The sequence below is a fragment of the Bombyx mandarina genome, chromosome 13 (assembly GCF_030267445.1).
Source record: "Bombyx mandarina strain Sakado chromosome 13, ASM3026744v2".
NCBI classification, from domain to species: domain Eukaryota; kingdom Metazoa; phylum Arthropoda; class Insecta; order Lepidoptera; family Bombycidae; genus Bombyx; species Bombyx mandarina.
In genome coordinates this window covers 11080317-11101513 of record NC_143220.1, presented here as the reverse complement: position 1 = coordinate 11101513, position 21197 = coordinate 11080317, and the positions used below count along the sequence as shown (strand labels likewise).

Below are 21197 nucleotides of genomic sequence, written 5' to 3'. Positions count from 1 at the left end.
GCCGGCTTTGATAATAGTCGACTCATATATAGTAACTTCGAGCGATTATACTGGTGGTAGGAACTCTTGTGTACTGGTGATAGGACCTCTTGTGGTCACGGATGACTAAGGTGTTATTCGTCGATATTTGAATTAGCTACCGTTTATTTTCCTTTAATAATATTCTTGATCTTTACGTTTTATTTTACATAGGAAGAACTAATGGTATCTTGAAGTTTGGTAATTTGATTGACTTAAGCATTCATCTTCACGACTATAGGATCTTAGGCGTTAGATAAACGCCAACTATCTTCTTTCTTCAAATTTAAAATGCTTAAGCTATATAGGTTTTCTGTGAGCCACTGTTTTATAGCTACTGTACAACAGGTAAATCTAGGCCAACGAAACAAATCCTACTCAGAAAATGAGGACCCCGGAAAGCCACTAATAAAAATACTATCTTCTCGCATCGTAACAAAACCAGTCTCACAAATCCATGATACGCCAATCAACCGATCCCTTTACGAGTCGCATCGAAAACTCTGGGCGGACGAAAATCTCTCTTAACCAAGCGTAAACGTAAAAAAGTTACGAGGGAACTCGAATTAAGGTATATTTACATAATTCAAGTAACGCAGGTGCCGTAACAAGGTAAGGCTCTGAAAGGGTAAAAAGTAAGTAACATTGCTCTCGTCAACACTTAAATACAAGTTTTTCAGTCGTAAAATTTACTTAATGCAGCTCGTTTCTAGGTCGGGAAGGGTTGTTTAATTTTACGGGATCCGGCCTCAATTTGTTTAACGTCATTAACCGGTTCAATTCGTAGCGTCGCGTCATTTAGATGCAACGTGTTATAGAAATTTAATGGATTTCGTCGAAATCGAATATATAAAGCTTTTTGACGTGACAACGTCTTATAATTCGATGGAGCCGGCTGCACGCACGAAAAAACATGACTCATGCGGCGTTACCTCGCTCTAAGGCGTTCCATTTAAGGCTTGAAGTGCAAGCGAGAGCGCGCAACGAGCGACAAAGAGGCACAATCGGCCTCCGCGTTCGGCAGCGTTCGACATCTGTCTCTCTCCTACTTGAGTGAGCAATGCATGCGCGTGGACAGCTGCTACACAATAATACATTTACATGTATTCGTAAAGAATGAAGTTCAGTGAAAAGTGAATGTGGTGTCAGTTGTTTATAACAACGATAATTGCGATAATTGAAAAATGAACATTCCATCAGTATTTTCTTATGACGTTTTCACGTTCAACTATCGTCAGTAAACCGACTTTACAGACAACCAATTTTTTTTTCGGGCCTGAGGCCGAACCTCCTTCGAGGTCCCCGCGCCTAGGGGGCGCGCGGCGTATGTGGGACTTGACGATCTGCAGGTGTTGGGAGCAGACCGCGGGCCCAAGGAATTTTAGGGCCCTACCGCACTTAACGACTCCCCTGCACTCTTACATCCGACGTCCGATCTTCGTCCGGGGTCAGAACCCGGTCAGAGTAGGGGGGTTCAGAGGATTTGAGTGGCTACTCCGAGGTGAATGCAGAGAGCTATGCTAACAAAATACAGCATTTAAATACTATAGTTTGACGTTTATTCGGTACATTTCGCAAAGATTTGTTAAAATATAATACTTCAAACGATCTAAATGACATGATTGCGGTCTAGAAAATTCGTCAGCAAACTGTGACTGTAAGATCCTGGACATTAAAATTAAATGTTATCACATAAACAAAGGATCAAAGCTCAATGTAGAATTTAAAAATGTTGTAAGACTTTAAGCGAGCTTAAGTCGCTTTGTAATTGTAAACTTTTTCGTCGATACTGAACCAAAGTTATAAAACAAAACACATCCAACGTTTGTCAAATCAGTAGGACGCTTCTAAAAATAGCTTATGAAACTAAATAAAAATATCGTGCTCATTATTATGGAAAAACGTCTTCAGAAATTCATATTGTATTAATTAATCACTTGAATATTTTTTTCTTTCTTTTAAAGCATTAACTTTTTTTAGAACACCGATTTGTGTAATCTATACTAATATATAAATAAATCTACAGTGGTTTCTACGGATGTTCCGTTATAACTACTGAACCATGCATCCGATTGACTTTAAACTTGGTATCCATTTAGAAAATACACGTACTTAATGAATAGGTTAATATTTATATGAGTGTTGGACTTCCTGATAATAATGACAATAAATAATAATGTTAATTTTAAATGCGCAGCGAAGCGGGCGAGTACGGCTAGTTATTTATAAATTTGGCTAAGACCCCAAGAACAGAGGGCCTTAGACGAGAAAAGAGATAGGATAGGAAACTTATATTGGCTCTGGCGGGAACACCAAGTAGAATGTTATCGCGACCGAACAACCGGCTTACAAGTTCCCCGTTCCGTTATCTTTTATCTTCTGTCTAAACAGCCAACTTGTCTCGCGTTTGTTTATTTGCTCCCGTGTGGCTTCTGGGCCGCTTTTCCATTACGAAAATTAAATTATTTTATGTGTCCCGTTGTTTTCGAGTTACTTTGTGTATAAACTTTCCTAACTCTAATATACTTTGAATTGGATTATTAAGCTTATTATAGGTTATGTAATGAAGTCGGTGTATTCGTATCTAGCGATGCACCGGTGTTCAAATCGCGCTGGCAGGTACCAATTTTTCTAATGAAATACGTACTTGACAAATGTTCACGATTGACTTCCACGGTGAAGGAATAACATCGTGTAACAAAAATCAACAAAATTATAATTTGCGTGATTACTGGTGGTAGGACGTCTTGTGAGTCCGCACGGGTAGGTACCAGCACCCTGCCTATTTCTGCCGTGAAGCAGTAATGCGTTTTGGTTTGAAGGGCGGGGTAGCCGTTGTACTGTTTTAAAGTGAGATCTTACAACTCACGTCTCAAGATAGGTGGCAGCATATACGTTGTAGATGTCTATGGGCTCCGGTAACCATTTGAGCCGTGAGCTCGTCCACCCATCTAAGCAATAAATAAATAAAAAGGTACGTTTTCATTGTTATTTTAAACGTAGACGTGACCACTTGACGTTAAGTGGCTACCGTAGACATATACACTAGAACAAGTCTCGGCTGCATTGAACAACTGTTGTTTGATCCTAGAGATGGAATGCGTAATTGTGTCGTGATAGAAATAGATGATCGTTTTAAATCGTTTAGGGTTACGGAGCTCAAGATAAGAATTCAGTTGGAGTTGTGTGATAAATCACTGCGTTTCGCTATGGAGCTGTAAACTTTCATAATGCATCATCAACTCATTTTGTTGAGTATTTTATCCGCATTTACAACGCAGATTTCTGTACATATGTGGTCCCGGTTACTGTTTTTATTTAGAACGAAGTTCCTTATGGGACGATACGGAGGGGTTACCGCAATCGGGAAAAAAACGTCCGTAACGTAAGATTTTTATTAGTAATGCACACAGTGTACGATATAATTTTGTACGTACAAAAAATAACATTTTTATTATATAGTTTTTATAAATCATTGTGAATATAATATACTTGATAAATTTGTAAAGTAGTTTTTTTTATCAATAAAAAAATCATAATAAAAAATGTATACCCGAATAATTATTTTCTTTATACCTCGGATAGAACTTAAAATTCATATTTTTATAATAAGGAAATTCGTTCCTATCCGGTGTCCCACGACACCACACATTTTTTTTATATATCGATATATGCTACTAATACTATACCTAAGACAGCTTTATTCATCTTGTCAATACATTAAGCTTGAAAAGCCAATTTTTTTTATATAATTTTGAAAAATAGCGCCCCCCTGTTTCCCCAACCGCAGTCCTACACCAGAGAATCTCCGCGAACTTAATTGTTTTGATGACTAACACCGAACAGCGCTTACACTCTGATTAATGAGCCGTTATGACGCATCCACAGCCTTCGAGTTTAAAGTACACGAGCCTGGGAACTTGATGTTTTTGTCACTACAATGGCGACATCATTAATCATGTCTGCGGGCTTCATCTGTATCAATAAAGGGAAACTTTGCATAATGCGAACATAACTTCAGACAACGCTATCAACTTCCGGAAATATTTTTAAACTAGGAAACTTAGATTGGCACTGACTTGTGTTGGGGCTGTAAGGAGCGCGGAAATCGTTAATTCCATACAAAAGTATCGCATTGTTTCCTACGCGCAAATTGACATTAGCGCAATAGTAGCCAAACTGTCTATGTCAACGTGTCACGTCATTATGTCTTGAAGTCAAAACTGTTTTAGTATTGAAAGCTAAAAAGAGTAAAGACAGATATATCTAGTAAATTCAGCGTGCGAAATAATAAAATAGAATATTACAAAGAAATAGAACCCAATGAAATGTATAAAAAGAGCCAATAATTTTGGGGGGTATCTTTATAATATTTTCCTTGCTTTTCTAGACTATGAATATAATCAATCATCGGTGACTTCGATAACTGTACAATATTCAAAAGAATCCACGGTAACATAATATATAGGAAGAGTGTATAATATATAACATACACTTTTCCTATTTTTCAAATTGCAGCAAAGACTAGATAAGTAAGCAATACGGAACTGAGTTAAGGAAGTAAATATTTATTTGATCATAAGCGTCTGGAGCGTTGAGTCAATTAGGGCTGTGATAAATTATTTCAGAGGATTTCGTTATCACAATTTTAGCATCACACGACCCGCAGCCGAGGTTGAGTTAATCCCACTTAAAACTATTACGCTCCTCTACAGTTTGTTTTCAGAGAAAATAAAGTCTTTTCTCTTTCAAAACACGTGTTTTTATTTCTGTCTCTCTATCTCTTTGTTTGGCTACGCCTCTAATCCTGGAACCGACTGATTCTAATAAGAATTTCATTAGCAGGTCTTTCATCGAAAATAATTTATGCTATTTTAGTCCAAAGCTAATTAAGTTTCTTGCGTCAAAATTGGGAAAGTGTAAAAGCGGGAAAACATACTTTTTTTTCTCGCAGCTTAGATAGGTACACGAGCTCACAGCCCACCTGGTGCTAAGTGGTTACTGGAGCCCATAGATATCTACAACGTAAATGCCGCCACCCACCTTGAGATATGAGTTCAAAGGTCTCAGTATATTTAGTTACAACGGTGGCCCACCCTTCAAACCGAAACTCATTAGTGCTTCACAGCAGCACATAAAAAATAAAAAATAAATAAAGAAGACTGTACCAAAAATATGTTCAGTAGTTATATATGTACATAAGTATATAGCCGACAATATTAACAAAACGTTGAGTGTAGTTTCAGAGGCACAGCATTTCAGACGCATCCGGAACGCAATATTGAGAGGATGGGAGGGAATACGTCAGGTTAATATACAAGAAAATTAAATTTCACAGCAGACGCTCGGTATCGCGAGCGAAATGTAATACGGAGTTTGGTCGGCGGTTTCTCTACTTTACGGTATGTTTGTGTCTGTGTGTGTCTGTATGGTTAGTTAGCTATGTATATTTTATAGTTCCACGAGCGTTTGGGTTGAGGTGAAATTTCTTAGTTTATTTTTATATTATCTCGCTAGTGAACTGGAGCCTAAAATCGGATGCTAATACAAGAAAACGCAGAGATGATGGTAGGACCACCTGTGAGTCCGCGCGGGTAGGTACCAACACACTTTTTTTTTTCGGGCCGTGGGCCGAACCTCCTACGAGGTCCCCGCGCATAAGGGGCTCGTTAGCAAAGATAGATTTAAAGGCTGTGAACAATGTCAGCGCACTATAGTTACTTTTCAATGTCCACGATACTATCATAAGCGTGCTTTAAATTTTAACTTGTATTTAAACATTATGCGACGATAATCTTCCGGTTGATGTCACTTACAAAACTGGCGTTCGAACTATCATCACGAAACATGCGACTAATTCTCTCAATCGAATGGCTCTTAGATGCTTTAATGAAATCTTTACTACATATATCCATCCAAAACCCCTTTGAGATATTGCGAACGTATCTGAAACTTGCACGCTTCTCAATCAAACGCTAGCGGTGGCCGGATTCAAAGAGCTTGGGGCTCGTGCTTGCAATCCCTATTGAGTTACATACTGTGATGTCCAATTACATCATAGTGCATAGTTTTTGTGATCTTGCATTACTTTAGTAAAATATAGTGCAAATATAAATTTACTGGTCTTTTACTGATGGTAGGACCTCTTGTGATTCCGCATGGGTGGGTGCCACCACCCTGCCTATTTCTGCCGTGAAGCAGTAATGCGTTTCGGTTTGAAGGGTGGGCAGCCGTTGTAACTATACTGAGATCATAGAACTTATCTCAAGGTAGCATTAACGTTGTGGATGTCTATGGGCTATGGAAGTCAATCGTTAAGATTTGTTAAGTACGTATTTCATTAGAAAAATTTGTACCTGTTTTTAGGATTCGAGCACCGGTGAATCGGTAGATACGAATTCACCTTATTCACGTCTTATCCTTTAGGCCACGACGACTTTTTTTAAGAAATAAGCTATAAAAGCCTCTTTTAATACACTCCTCACATAGAGGATTGATAGTTGGTAATTATTATTAAGACGTAACAATTGTTTTAATTATATCTTGTTTGAAGTGGCATGTTAATTTTAAATAAAACCAGACACGTAACACGCTTTTGTATTATCAAGTTTAATAGGAAAAAAAATATCATTTACAAAATCTAAAACACCATAAAAAAATCAGGGTAGCACTAAAATAAAATTGAGCTAAGGCTTCGTTGTTTACACCTTTTTTTTTACAACGCATCACTTCTAATTAATATTTTTATTAAATTAATTTTAATATCGAAATTATAACACGTATTATTTTGATTCGAAAAATATACATTTATATATGTATTTCTATCTACCGAACTCACGTAGTCAAATGATATATTGTCATCATAACCCAAAACAAACATTTCCGTTTATGTCTCATATAAAATTATACGACTATTTTACGATTTATTTTACGTTATTTACATTCAATGTGTCATCCGTTTGCTGCCAACACTGTCCGTTGATATTATTTTATTTTTATAACATTATAATATAAATTTATTCATATATATATATACATAATGGTTCTATCTTGTGTTGATACCGTTGATTGCACAACGTTTTTCTTAGATCGTGGAATTTGCTTATAAATACTGTATTATATTATAAATAACTAGCCGTACTCGCCCGCTTCGCTGCGCATTGAAAATTAACATTATTATTTATTGTCATTTTTATTAGGGAGTCCAACACTCATATAAATATTAGCCTATCCATTAAGTACATGTATTTTCTACATGGATACCAAGTTTCAAGTCAATCGGATTCATGGTTCAGTAGTTATAACGGAACATCCGTAAAAACCACTGTAGATTTATATATTAGTATTATTTAGTATACATTAAGTTCGAACATACAGCAAACCAGGGGATGATCACGCTATCAATTAACCCGGAGTATTAAGTTAAGATTTAAGTAGACGCCTCGTTAACAGCTCTCGTAACAGTAACTTTTATTTACAAAAATAATACTATAGCATAAGTTTAAACAAAACACCCATTTACATTACAGCATTCGCACACTATTTACAAAACATAGATATAGCATCGGTGATGCTATGACTCCAGTCTGGACTGACTAGTGTTTCTTGAAGTTTGTACTGAATTTTGATTTTCTCGATGTTTCGGTTGAGCTGAAAATAGTATTGTTTATTAATTCTTAAATTTAAAAGCGATAATTTCAGAGAAATATTTTAAAATTCAATTCAATTCAATTAAAATTCATTACATTTTGATATCACAATAAATTTGGAATTCGTTTTCGATTTTCTGAAATATTTCAAACTATTCACTTATTTTTGTAAAGAAGATATCTTACCAAATCTCTTTAGGAGAATCTTTTCAATACCGTGCAACGGTGATTCGAATGTCAAACACAGAAGCAGGGCTAAAAAGAATGTCAGTACTATATGCGATGTTGCCGAGGCGACCTGAAAACCAAATCAGAAACATGTCACGAGGAAACAATGAACAATAACTTTAATTACCCCTTGTTTTTTTGCGATTTCATTTAAAACAAACCGCAGAAGTACAGTCGAGCATCAAATAAATTGAAGTAACTTTTTTAAGTATTATTGCACGACCCACGCATTGCTCCGGACAACTACCACAATTAAGAAACAATTACAAAAACATAAATAATATGCACTATATATCTGTATCGTTTCGGTTTGAAGAATCAATTACACATGAGCCTCCTATTCCAAAGTGGATGGCAGCAGTTAGATAGTGAGCCCACTGAGTTTCTCGCCGGATCTTTTCGGTGGGTCGCGTTTCCGATCCGGTGGTAGATTCTGCGACGCACTGCTCTTGCTAGGGCCAGTGTTAGCAACAACGCAGGTTTGAGCCCCGAGAGCTCACCTACGCGCTAGGGTAAAGCTGATATAGCCTCTCAAGGCTATCAGCATAGGTAGGAAAAAAAAGAAGAAGATAGTGATGTCCGTGAGATCTGTAAACGCTTGATAACCGATGCACCGTGAATTCATCAATCTATCTAAAGCAAAAATCAACAAACCACAGTGAAGAATGTTATATGCATCGGATGCCTCAGCTGTCCAACGTAGTATAATTCTACAATTCCATTAACTAAATATGCGCAGAATGTCAGTCTTGCTACAGGACCCAGGAACTTCCAGGATAGTAGTCTCCCAAGGATACCTGTAAAGACAGAATTAACCCAGTGAACATTCCTAGAGTCAAATATTTTCAGGTCTAGTTTTTAATCGCCGACCTTTGTACGTTTTGCATTGGAGCCCTTAGACTACGAAAAAAAGTTCTAATCAGTTATTGTTACCGTATTTTCTTTTTATATGTAAAAATTGAATTATTTAAAATTTGGCATTCTCTTAAGCTGCTTTCAGACTACGCTATACTATAGTGCCATATAGTTAGTATAGCAGCGTATACTTAGCCAATAATATATAGTACACAGTACAGTGTGAACGTGATACAACAATGTATGGTGTGCGATATTGTTGTGCTATGAGCTATATACTATGCTATTATATTATAGCGTAGCTAAAAGTGGCTTTATACCGTGGGATTGTCGAGATTTTTTTTTTGATGGATTTAGATTCTCACCTCCATTGCCCGTGGAACACGCAATGATCAGCCACCCATTAGCGATGCCCCAGGCAAGTTTGTGCAGGGAAATGTATGCAGCAGCCTCGATGTTACTATATTCGTACCACTCTTGATAGAACAAGGTGACCGAAAAAGTGGTCACAGTTCCCAAGATAATGCTGGTCAGCCACGCGAAGCTCTTGAGGAGATAAGACATTTGATAGCTGAAATTGATATATTAAGCTATGATCAGTTTACAGTACATATAGTAGATACATTTGATTAGCTTATCGAGTACTTACACTTACACCCTTGATATAAAAAATGTCAAATTGTTAAAAAGCTAATAATCGTCAGCACTCGTGAACACGCGCATACAAATTTTAGGGTATTTATTTTCTAATTTTAGTTTTCATCAAACCTTAAATGGCGATGCAGGAGCCAGTTTCGGGAGCATAGGACACGTGAATGTTACCACCTCCGAGTTCCTATGGTCCTTGATCCTATGGTCCTTCCACCCTATGGTCTAAAAGCCGTTCCATCGGAAGAAATTGTTAGTACCTATGTATACCGGTTACATCCAATATTTTGAACATTGCACAAATTCAATAAATTTGTAGGTATGATTCAAACTATACGATTTTATTTAAACATCATAGACCCCTAGAAAATCCCGATCCCTTTTCAGTACTTTCAATAAAAACACCAACTTACTTGGTCGACTGTATACGATGTAGTACATAGCCGGTCAACAGCCCCATACAATATGTTATCATCTTCATGTGCGTCTTTATGTAAGCCTCTTTAAAGTAAAAGTTTGACACAATATCCGTGAATTCTCTGTAACGAAAATCCAAAAAGAATGAAAGGTTGTGTATATTGCAAGCGCAAATTTGTTTATTATTATGTTTATTATTATCATAGTACGTAATGAGAAAAAGGATAGCTAAAGGATACATGATAATGGCATGGTATGGGCCTTTACATCAAAAGTTCAGGTCAATCATGTTTAATCAGAAAGTTTGGTAATAGACCATGGACATTTCCTGGTAGTTCATAGGGGCAGCTCCCTCTGTGATAGGGTTTTGAACGCAGATCGATTAATATCAGTACTCTGATCATGTTTACCATTAAGCCATGCTGCGATATTTCTTGTAACGTATTGAAAAGTCCCTCTTATATATCACTGATTTAATCTATGAACTTTACCGTTTTTTTTATTGCTTAGATGGGTGGACGAGCTCACAGCCCACCTGGTGTTAAGTGGTTACTGGATCCCATAGACATCTACAACGTAAATGCGCCACCCACCTTGAGATATAAGTTCTAAGGTCTCAAGTATAGTTACAGCGGCTGCTCCGCCCTTCAAACCGAAACGCATTACTGCTTCACGACAGAAATAGGCAAGGCGGTGGTACCTACCCGTGCGGACTCACAAGAGGTCCTACCACCAGTGAAAAAATAAATAGATATAAATAATAGAAATTAATTGGAATCAGTGGTAAAAAACATAGAACTTACTTGGCAAAAAACAATAACGTTGGATCCAATTTGTCTTTGTACGTGATGACAGATGGAACCAACATAGACACCAAAATAGCGAATGACAGAAGAAAAGTACCAAACTTCCTCCAACGCCACAGGCTGTAGATGAATATCGGAGCCACAAAGAATAACTGTGTGTCCACAGATAAATACCATGATTGGAACATGCACTGAAAATATTAAAATACAATTAATCTAAAGTTTTATCATAAGAATATTTTATGTTGCTTTCCGTAATATGTTGTAATATGAAGTCGTAATATGTTGTAATATGAGGAAACATTTAATAAAATTAAATCTGCATAACATTGATCCAGTTCTTAGCGACCTTGACCAATTTCCTAAGCCAAATTCTGCAAATACTTTTGCGTCATAAGAGTTAAACATCCTTAGATGGATAGACCAATACATGGACTTTCTTTTAGCTACTTTACTTGACCACCACAAAAATGTTGATAAACTTAAATAACAGAATATTTATCTAAAATATCTAAATACTTTCACAAAAAAAAACTATTGTACAACATTATCATTCGAACTATACAGATGGAATGTTGTTATTTTGACGAAATCCGCAAATAGATTTGTAGTCATAGAAACATTTGTACTTTGAGACCACACTCTTCAATATTAACAAGAAATTCCTTCACAAATACTTTTATCGTGTAAAGATCTCATCACAAAGAAAAACTTACCAAAGATCGGATTTTAGACATGTACAAAAGCTCACAAATACGGATCAAGAAATAAATAGTGTTTATTCAATAAAAACCATGAACGAATCCATTATGTACAAATAGATGTGGCGAAAACCACAGACTTGTGCCAAATCATAACCAAGTAAATTGTAAACTGTAAGTAAACTGTAAAAAGCTATAAAAAAAAATTACCATTTGGTCAGTGTTCACGTAGTTATTGATGTATAAGATATTAGCCCACCAGGATTCCATGCAGCGCTCTCGCTCTAATAGCAGTCGATCATCCCATAGCGGGCCCTCTCCGATCTTCGGGAACCAAGTCATATAGAATAATATGATAACTGCATATGCCGGAGTTACCCTTTAGACAAAAATGTAGATATTCAGCACTTAAAAACAAATGTATCGTCATGAGTTAGTGTGAAGTGTTCTGGGATGCCACTTTGGGAATCTTTGTAAGTAAATTGGAAGGCTTTAGTTATACAAGCAAGGCTTTAGTTATGGTAAAATTTAAAACTTAGAAAACATTACTTGATAACAATTACAATTAATAACGAACAACTCCGAAATAAGATCTTCTGTCAGAATTAAGATGTTTGTTCCTAAGCTTCAACTTATACCTATATCACAATAAATACCTACACATCATCAAAATGTATCAAAACGATTACTAACCTGATATACCGGAATACCAAAATTGGAATAACGTTAAGTTTTCCTCGTCTTTTATCCAGTTCTACGAGAAGAAGTCGGCAAAAGAGAAAAGCGCTCAGGAACAAGAATGTGTCCACGAGCAAAGCGTTGTTCAACATGAAACCATTTAGCGGTGTTCTGATTAGCTAGAATAATGGGATTACATTTTACTAAAAAAATTGTTAAATCTAATAAATAATAATATCTACTAATATAAATTAGGCTGAACATTTTAAATAACCGCTTTAGGAAGCGCTATTTTTAAAAGAGCTAAAAATGAGAATTGCTAAAGTTTTTCCCTGAAAACCATATATCAGTATGATACAAAAACAAGTAATTCGGAGCAAGCAATTACGAGAACAATCAAAATATATTAGTCCAAGATTTCAACATAGTCCAGCTTGCATTTTCTTATAATATACGTTGGAATATATAGCATGTAAACGTTAAAAAAATATAAGACAAAGATGAAAGAGGAACTTTCTGTGTATTCGGAGTTGAATGGTTACAGACTTAATACTGTTGGCTGTTTTGTCTTTTTTATTGCGTTTGCAGGCACACGAACATCTGGCCTATCTGATGGTGAGTGGTTACCGTCACTTATGGACGCTAGTAATACCAAGGATAGAACCAAGCCGCTGCCTACCGCTGTCTGTCTCATCACTCGAAATCTATGGTTACCAAATTAGAAGCAATGAAAATTTTGTGGAAACTATAATTGAGATTTTTTTTATTGCTTCGACGGGTGAACTAACTGCCGGCCAACGTGAAACAAGTAGTTAACAAAGCCCATAGAAAGCCTACAACGTAAAAATCGCCACTTTGAGACATGAGTTCTATAGTACAGCAGTTGTAGCATCTTTCAGTCTAGAACGCATTACTACATCACGGCTGAAATAGGCAGGATCGTGATTTTTACTCAGGCGGCCTCACAAGACGATCCACCTCTAGTACAAGCTTAGATGGTGATACTTGAGAAATCTGTCCGCAATATAATATAAAAAGACAACTCACTCTATCCCAAGCAGTAGCATCCATAACAGGTCCACTGGCTATGAATAGACAGGCATGGCCGCCCAAAATAAAGATCATAGACAGCGCTTTGATCCCAGTTACGCATTCTAAACCAAGATTTCCCTGCTGTTTCGTTGATATAATCTTCTTTACATTATTAATGACAGAGAATGACGTTATCAGTTCCGTGATCACAGAATCCTTTTTCTTCCCCATGTAGATGATGAAGATTTCGAAAGTGGTGCTAAGTGTTAGAATGGTCATGAACACGAGAATTAAGGACCTGCGAACACAAAATATGCTGCTCACTATTATGCGCTAATTAGATTTACAATTTTTTTTAAACACCATTCCCTATTTTGAACTCGCAATTACATGATTGAAACGGGTGCTCTACACAAATTGGTGTTTTCAGATTAATGTAATTGATTATTATATTTATGTATATCCCCAGCCTCTGCCATAGGAACTATGTCCGTGTAGCATATTTCACTGCATTGAATAATTCCTTTAATGTTAATTAATTGCCAAATATTTTTGAAGATATAGTTACATTTGACTTTGATGCTCCTGATTTTCAAACGAACAAACAGCTATAAAATATTAAACATTCTTGATGACGGATACATCAATACCCGTTTTCTTAACTAGTTTCTATTCACATTTCTATAACTTTCGTATTCATATACACAACGAAAGCTCAAACCAAAGAAGCAGTTTTGTGTCATAAAAAAGCAACCAAAGAGTTAATGAACAATAATATTAACTTTCCACGAGTGATCTATCATCATACGTCATAAATAAATAGGAAGAAGGAAGCGAGGAAGACGTAGCTTACGGAATATGTTTGTTTTGCTCGCAATGTTGCGCGCCTTCTAGTAATATAACAAGTTTTGGTTTGATTACAAGCTTTGCTATTTTCATTGTGTTCGCTTATTTGGTACCTCGTGGAACGCTTTATTCATTACTAGATGATTTTTTTTTTGATAACGCCATCTTGCTGTGTCTTTAAAGCGGTCAGTTGCCCTCAATTAAGAAAAATAGTATTATTATTCGCCAATATATGTCGGGAAGAGTCATAAAGTTGATTATCGATAAAGTTGATTATTGAAAACAAGAATAAAACAACATTTTTTGAAAATAAATCGTAATTAGATCGATTTATCGCCCCCGAAATCCCCTGTATACTAAATTTTATGAAAATCGTTGGAGCCGTTTCCGAGATTCAGATTATCTATACTAATATTATAAAGAGGAAAGATTTGTTTGTTTGTTTGTTTCGAATAGGCTCCGAAACTACTGGACCGATTTGAAAAATTATTTTTCCATTAGAAGCCGACATTGTCCCTGATGAACATAGGCTACTTTTTTTAATTTTTTTTTTGTTTCATGTGTGTTTTAATGTTTCCGAAGCGAAGCGAGGGCGGGTCGCTAGTACATATATACAAGAATTGCTCGTTTAAAGGTATAAGATACGATTTTGGGATCTTGATTTTGCTCCTCAAGCAGCTATGTACTAGTATTTGTATCCGCAGTATTTATATCCGGCAGTATCAACTATCAACACTAGAATATTTTGCTATACTACACAGATGGGGACTGCGACCCAATTAGAAAGTAACGCAATACAAACTTCGTTCTTAAGGCTTCGTCAAACAGAACGCGTACTTAGCGCTGCGTTTTAACGTCGCGCTCTTTACATGTCAGACAAATTGACTAGATGAACCCACCGCTCATTGACGCAACGTAACGCCAAATCATAGTGCCTTTCGATAGCAGTGTGAAAATTTAAAAGTATTAAAATGTCGAGTAATTCAGATGTGGCATTGTATAAGCATGGGTATTTTCAAACTATTTCTATAAATTTTTCGGGCATTATCCAATATTTTAATACACATTCACTCGGAATCTAAATGAAATTTGTAAAAAATTACAACGCCTGACGTCAAAGCGTCCTAACGCCACGACAGAGCGTGCGTACTTATAGCGCTGGAGCTCTGTTTGACGGTATGTTACCATAGTAGTACAAGACATCTCGGCGTCATAGTGCGCCGACAATTTAGCGCTCTGACGCGCGCTAATTATGCGTTCTGTTTGACGAAGCCTTTAATGTATTAAAAGAGATAAAGGACATTCAAGATGGTGCCTACGGACTCAAGTTATGCCTCGCTCGTGCTAGCGATCCCACCCTTATGAATTATTATCCTACTGTCCTGCCTATTTCTGCTCGAAGCAGTCAAACATTCTGATTTCGTAAGTTTGTATATTGGGTGAGCTTATGTGGATTTGCAACATGTCTTAGAAAAAACAGTGCCTTAAATATTAAGTTCAAGTGGCACACACACGGTTAGTGAGCCATGAATCCAAAGAATAAATGGAAACGTCCATAGATAGCTGATAAGATAATAATCGAATTCAACCAACATTCTTAATAAAGTCAGTTAATAATATACAAGTTGAGTAAGTCACAAAAAACAAGGATAGCATTTTTTATGCGAAAAATAAATACATAGAGCTTAAGGCAATAAATCGGGATTTTGAACGTCGTTACGCCAAAAGTCGCACCAAACTCTTAAGTTATGGGCCGCAGTATTATAACTTGATCGAGTTTAAATCTCTGCATAGTAAAATATATTTTAGATCAGGCTTATTGAATTACTAGGTTTCAGTAATTTTTACTGTTTTTTTAAGCTATTGCATAGCTTTTATCGCGGGCCTTGAGCCCGAAATCATGTAATTCCGTAACGAAAAAAACCTTCTACCCCTCACTCCGCCTACCATGTAGCTCGCGTTCAACACATTCACACGTTGCGCTTGTGTAGTCTTTGTGATAAGCGCGTGGCGTGACGTCACACTACATGCGCATCATGAAAAGTCTGCCCATCTCTCTCTCGCGCGGTCTAGCTTATGAGTGTGAAGGGGACAATAATAATTAAGGTTTTGCTTTTATTAGTGGTCTTATTATTGTCTATTAATTACATCAGTTGATAAAAAGTGCTATGCAATAGCTTTACCGCGGCACTTCTCGAGGGCCACACGTTTTTTTTTTTATATATTTACTCTCTTTTTCAGCGTCTTCCAAGCGCTACATGAATTTCGTCAAACGAAATATGAAAATAGCCCTTAGTTGTTAAAAAACTTATAAAAAATATTCCATCCAATTAAAATATAATGCTTTTACGTAAATAATCTTAATGCAGTACACTTTACAAATGTCACTGTCTAACCCTAAAATAATTTAGAATATTTGTACTAAATTAATGTATTTAACGGTAGGCAGCGGCTTGGCTCTGCCGCTGGCATTGATGAAGTCCATGAGCCGCAGTGGGTGCCACTTACCATCGGGTGGGCCCTATGCTCGTCTGCATACAATGGGCAATAAAAAAACAAAAATAAAAACTCACAAGAATGCCACATCCAAATTGTTAATAGACAAGGGTCGTCTTGTGTAACAATCACGTTCGGATACTTCGACTCCTGTATTGTTCCCGACCGTATGCGATAAGACACTGCTCACGAAACTCTGGACCGCTTCAGAGTTGCAAACATTCGGTACGCAAACCGCCCAGCGTAGTGTTTCTCCTCGGCCCGTTCTAATCTGCGAAGCACAAACAAGATTATTTATTTTCATTGCCCCAAACTCTTAACAAAGAGACATTACAATTCCACCACTCTTGAGACACGAGAGCGAACTCTCATTTTTTTGTGTATTATCTGTCCTACCCTTCAACACGAAAATCATGATTGCTTCACGCTAGAACTATGCTATAACCATCCCATACGAGCGAACAATACCACGCTATACCACCAGTGATTTAACTACGAAATGTTTCACAGAAACAAGGCAAGCCTCGGCGTTCCATAAAGAGAAATAATTCCAAAGTCTTCACGTACGTGGAAGAATAGAGCTTGAACTTTTTTTTTTGGAATGAAGGATTTCTTGTGGTCCGGAGGTCTTTCCAATTTCACCAGGGCGGCAGGCGGGCGAGCAAAGGCTCAGCCAGGAGGGAAGGGATTTGCTAGCAACTGCTTCGCCAATGAATCTACTACCGGATCGGAATCGCGACCCGCTGAGAAGATTCAGTAAGAAACTCAGCAGGATGATGTATGGGGCTCGAAAAGTATAAAGCATTACATAAAGATTACCATGCTAAGTTAGTCTTTAATACGGAATGAACGTTAAATTTGTAAATTTATCGTTAACAGTTCTTTCATACTATACACATTGCTCCGTTATTAAAAGTGAAAGAAGAAAATCAATCAATACAGTATAATTTTATCCCATTCTACATACTATATGTATATGTAATAACCCAACACACTAATTTTTTTAACCAAATAAAAATCATATCCTTCATTATCAACTTTTTTTTTTTTTTTTATTTTTTTTTCGGAAACCAACAGTACAATACAAACATATATTATATATGACGGCGTTAACGATATTTATGTTATATAGCACGTGCAATAGGAGTGACTCACACAAGCCAGGTGCGCCGGCCGTGTCGTTCCACTCGTAAACAACAGCTGCAACAGAAGTGACTCATAAGCCAGCTGCGCCGGCTAGTATAAAAAGGCGGAACGTGCCTTGAAATGAAGATTCGTTGGACTGCGCTTGCCTGGTGCACTTACTATATCCTTGTTACGTTGTGTGATTCAGTGACTGTTGTACGTACTGGTTAAAGTTGGACAAGTGTTAAAGTGAATTGTTAAGATAACATATTGTTCATTAAATCAGGAATCAAGAAGTGACATCGTTTTACTTGGTGTTCAACAAGATAATGTCTACCCTCAAGCTAACATCAGAAGTGAGATCAGGACTCTACTCTCACTGGCGTGACGTGTTTGAACATGTTCGAAGTACAGCAAAAAAAACATGATGCAGATCAGAATACTAGTAGTGGTACGCCACAAGAGCGTGAATGCAGCATACGTAAGTCGTGTAATAACGTCTCTGTTACCTCGATGGAAGATCTGAGCCACGAAGAAATCGTCACATCTTACGTTCTGGCTCATGTTGCCCAGTTTGACTGTCGACTTCATCACATGGCATTTACTAACGGAAATACAACACGTAACAAGCTATTTCAAGAAATTAAGGCAAGTGCAAATCTCAAGTGAAACTTCGATCGCAATAATGGATCTGTCATGACGAGTGGGTAGTTCCGACACGAATCGTTTTTAAGCCAATGACTACTGCTAGAGTTACATGGCACTAGTACAGTAAACCAGGACATGAGACTGTGAATTGTCGCTGAAATTTTAGAATCTACTCGATTCAATACCAATAACACTACACGTTCGATGACTTCGGGCTCCAGCAAGCAAGCAAACAAGAAAGCAAGCAAGTTTCCGTGGGGAAGAAAAATTGACACATCTGAAGTCGTCGTGACCTGTAAGATAAGACGTCCGGTGCGTTCGTGTCTGGCGATGCGGCGGTGTTCGGGTTCCGCTGGCGGATGCAGGTTTTTCCGCTGAAGTGCGTGCTTGTGCGTGCTTGACATGTGTTCGCGGTTGGCTTCCTCAGTGTGGGAGTAACATCGTGTAAGAGAGGTGGAACCCGTAAAATTGTAGTTTGCGTGGTGGCTGGTAAGATTTGTTGCGGTAAGAAGTTTGCATGGTGGTAAAATGTCTTGTGAGTCTGCACAGGTAGCCGGAGGTGAGACTTCCGCGGTCGCGGCCCACCCAGTCCGCGAGAACCGGGCAGATCGCCTCAACGGTACGGAGGCCGGCCGACGGGTCCGCCAAACGACGAGACCACGCCTCCAGCACGGACTGCCGATATTGAAGCCCCCGCGCTCCGGCTGCACTTGCGCTAGGGCGCGCCGCCTCGTAGGAGACTGTGAGCAAAACCGGAACAACCTCCTCATCCGTGGGCGCCCGGCTCTCGCCTGCAAGTCAGCTGTTACGTGTGCGGTGATGCGAGTCATGTAGCTTCTGGGTGTTCCATGCGCTACAAGAAGAAAAACTACACTGCTCCAGGTGCTGTGGCAGGTGCAACCAGAGACGTCAACGTGTGTTCCAGAGCTTCAGTGTGTTACAGATATCATAGTAATTTATTCAATGGTAAGCGGTTTCATGAACAAGTCACTCTTTGATCTGAAAGTAACTTAGACCAATCATGATGGCAAGAGCACTTAGGGGATATTCAACTCGCCCTTAATGGTGCACGTTGTCGAGTAACAGGGTTTACTCCAATAGAATAGACGTTTGCCGTTCAGGGTAGTTCACTTGAAATATCTTAAAGTTTCAACAGAGTGATAATCTCTCTAGATTAGATCTTGATTTAGCACGGTTAAAGACCCGCGAAAACATAAAAAAAAGGGCACAAACAGAAGCTTGGTTTAGTCGAGGCAAAGCTAAAGTCAAACTCTTTTCCGCTGGGGATTTTGTTTTCGTAAGTTGACCGAAAATGTAAAGGTCCCTTCAACATTACTGCAGTTTTGGAAAACGATAGGTATAAATTGAGACATGTAAATAGTTCTAATAGAGTGTACAAATTTCCCCATGAAAACTTACGTGAAATACCTCGAGGCCCGTCAGGCCTACTAGAAATTTCTGAAAATTATAGTGACGATGACGTGACGGCGTACACAGATGGGTTAATTAATCTTGTTCATGAAACTGATCTTAATGATGACGACTCTGTCACTGACAATAGAAGCGACATTTTTGTCCGCAAATAGCGGTACAGCAAACATAGTCTGCGGGTAGTGATACAATGTCTGTAAGCTCAGGCACCTCAGGTGCAGGTGTTGGAAATGTAGAAAACGATGGTCGGTCACGCACTATTTCTGAAGAAATTCCGTATAAATGTTCTGGTTTAAGAAATGTTTTAACAAACGCTACCGTACACGCAGATTAAAAAAAAAAAAAAAGAGAATTGTATGTGGCTAGAGAGATGTTAATCCGGACTAGCAAAAAAAAAAGAGAAAAAAAAAGAAAGTGTGAAGTCATTGAAGGGTCTGTCCGGTCCAATGGCTTGGCTATAGGGATTTTCATCCAGATTAGCCACAACAATTAGCAACAGGGATTGCGATTCGGTCTAGCATTATCCGGTCCAGTTCGAAAAACTGAAGGGATAACAATTCCGGTCTAAGTTAAAAGGGACATACTTACATACCTGAAGAGTTTTTGAACTGGCCCAGGTATGTAAGCAGTCTGAAGGTTATTTATAGCCAGTATAGGATTTTCTGAAGAATTATGCGAACCGAACCGTACTAGATTGTTAATATCATAGACCACGTTTTAAGTTGCATCCGTTAATGTCAGGATGAACGAACACGTTTGTTGTTCACAGACATACCATAAGAATGCGCGCACGAGGACGAGCGCACGTCAGTATGGCCGTGACGGCGTTAACGATATTTATGTTATATAGCACGTGCAATAGGAGTGACTCACACAAGCCAGGTGCGCCGGCCGTGTCGTTCCACTCGTAAACAACAGCTGCAACAGAAGTGACTCATAAGCCAGCTGCGCCGGCTAGTATAAAAAGGCGGAACGTGCCTTGAAATGAAGATTCGTTGGACTGCGCTTGCCTGGTGCACTTACTATATCCTTGTTACGTTGTGTGATTCAGTGACTGTTGTACGTACTGGTTAAAGTTGGACAAGTGTTAAAGTGAATTGTTAAGATAACATATTGTTCATTAAATCAGGAATCAAGAAGTGACATCGTTTTACTTGGTGTTCAACAAGATAATGTCTACCCTCAAGCTAACATATACATTTATACATATTATATACATTTATGTTTAATTTTTTTGACATATTTTTTTCTTGTTATAATGAGGCATTATGTGGTTGAATCAGGTTTTGTTATTTTTATATTATCTCATCGTTCACAGCTCTACATGCCTCTTTCACTCATTTACCACATCCTTACACACTTACAATAAGTTAGTTTTTTTTTCTTCACTAGAAATTCCCTAGATTTCTTATATATGGCAAAACAACGGGTGAACTAGTAATATTATAAGAACCTTGAACACGTCCTAATGATAAAGTTTTTACTAGATCAATCAAATTTATATTCAAGTTAAGTTTTGAATGTACCAACCGGAATAATGGACCCTGACAGATCCATGAACTGATGGTCGATTGAATATAAAATTCACCGTGACCTAACTCGGATCGAATATTTTAAAA

The 21197-nt window shown here is 37.8% G+C and overlaps 1 protein-coding gene across 1 annotated transcript in view; it reads right to left on the bottom strand.

Annotated features, from left to right (window-relative positions):
- Positions 1-6603: 6603 nt before the first annotated feature.
- The window catches only part of LOC114241817 (nose resistant to fluoxetine protein 6), a 52417-nt gene continuing 37823 nt past the window's right edge, over positions 6604-21197 (bottom strand). Inside the window, exons 3-12 of the mRNA XM_028172796.2 lie at positions 16452-16645; positions 13048-13330; positions 12016-12179; positions 11533-11701; positions 10619-10812; positions 9812-9937; positions 9116-9321; positions 8550-8692; positions 7854-7965; positions 6604-7668 (exon numbers count right to left, since the gene is read on the bottom strand). Of these exons, the coding sequence (XP_028028597.2) occupies positions 7592-7668; positions 7854-7965; positions 8550-8692; positions 9116-9321; positions 9812-9937; positions 10619-10812; positions 11533-11701; positions 12016-12179; positions 13048-13330; positions 16452-16645 (1668 nt within the window). The 3' untranslated portion in view covers positions 6604-7591. The remainder of the gene's footprint in view (positions 7669-7853; positions 7966-8549; positions 8693-9115; positions 9322-9811; positions 9938-10618; positions 10813-11532; positions 11702-12015; positions 12180-13047; positions 13331-16451; positions 16646-21197) is intronic.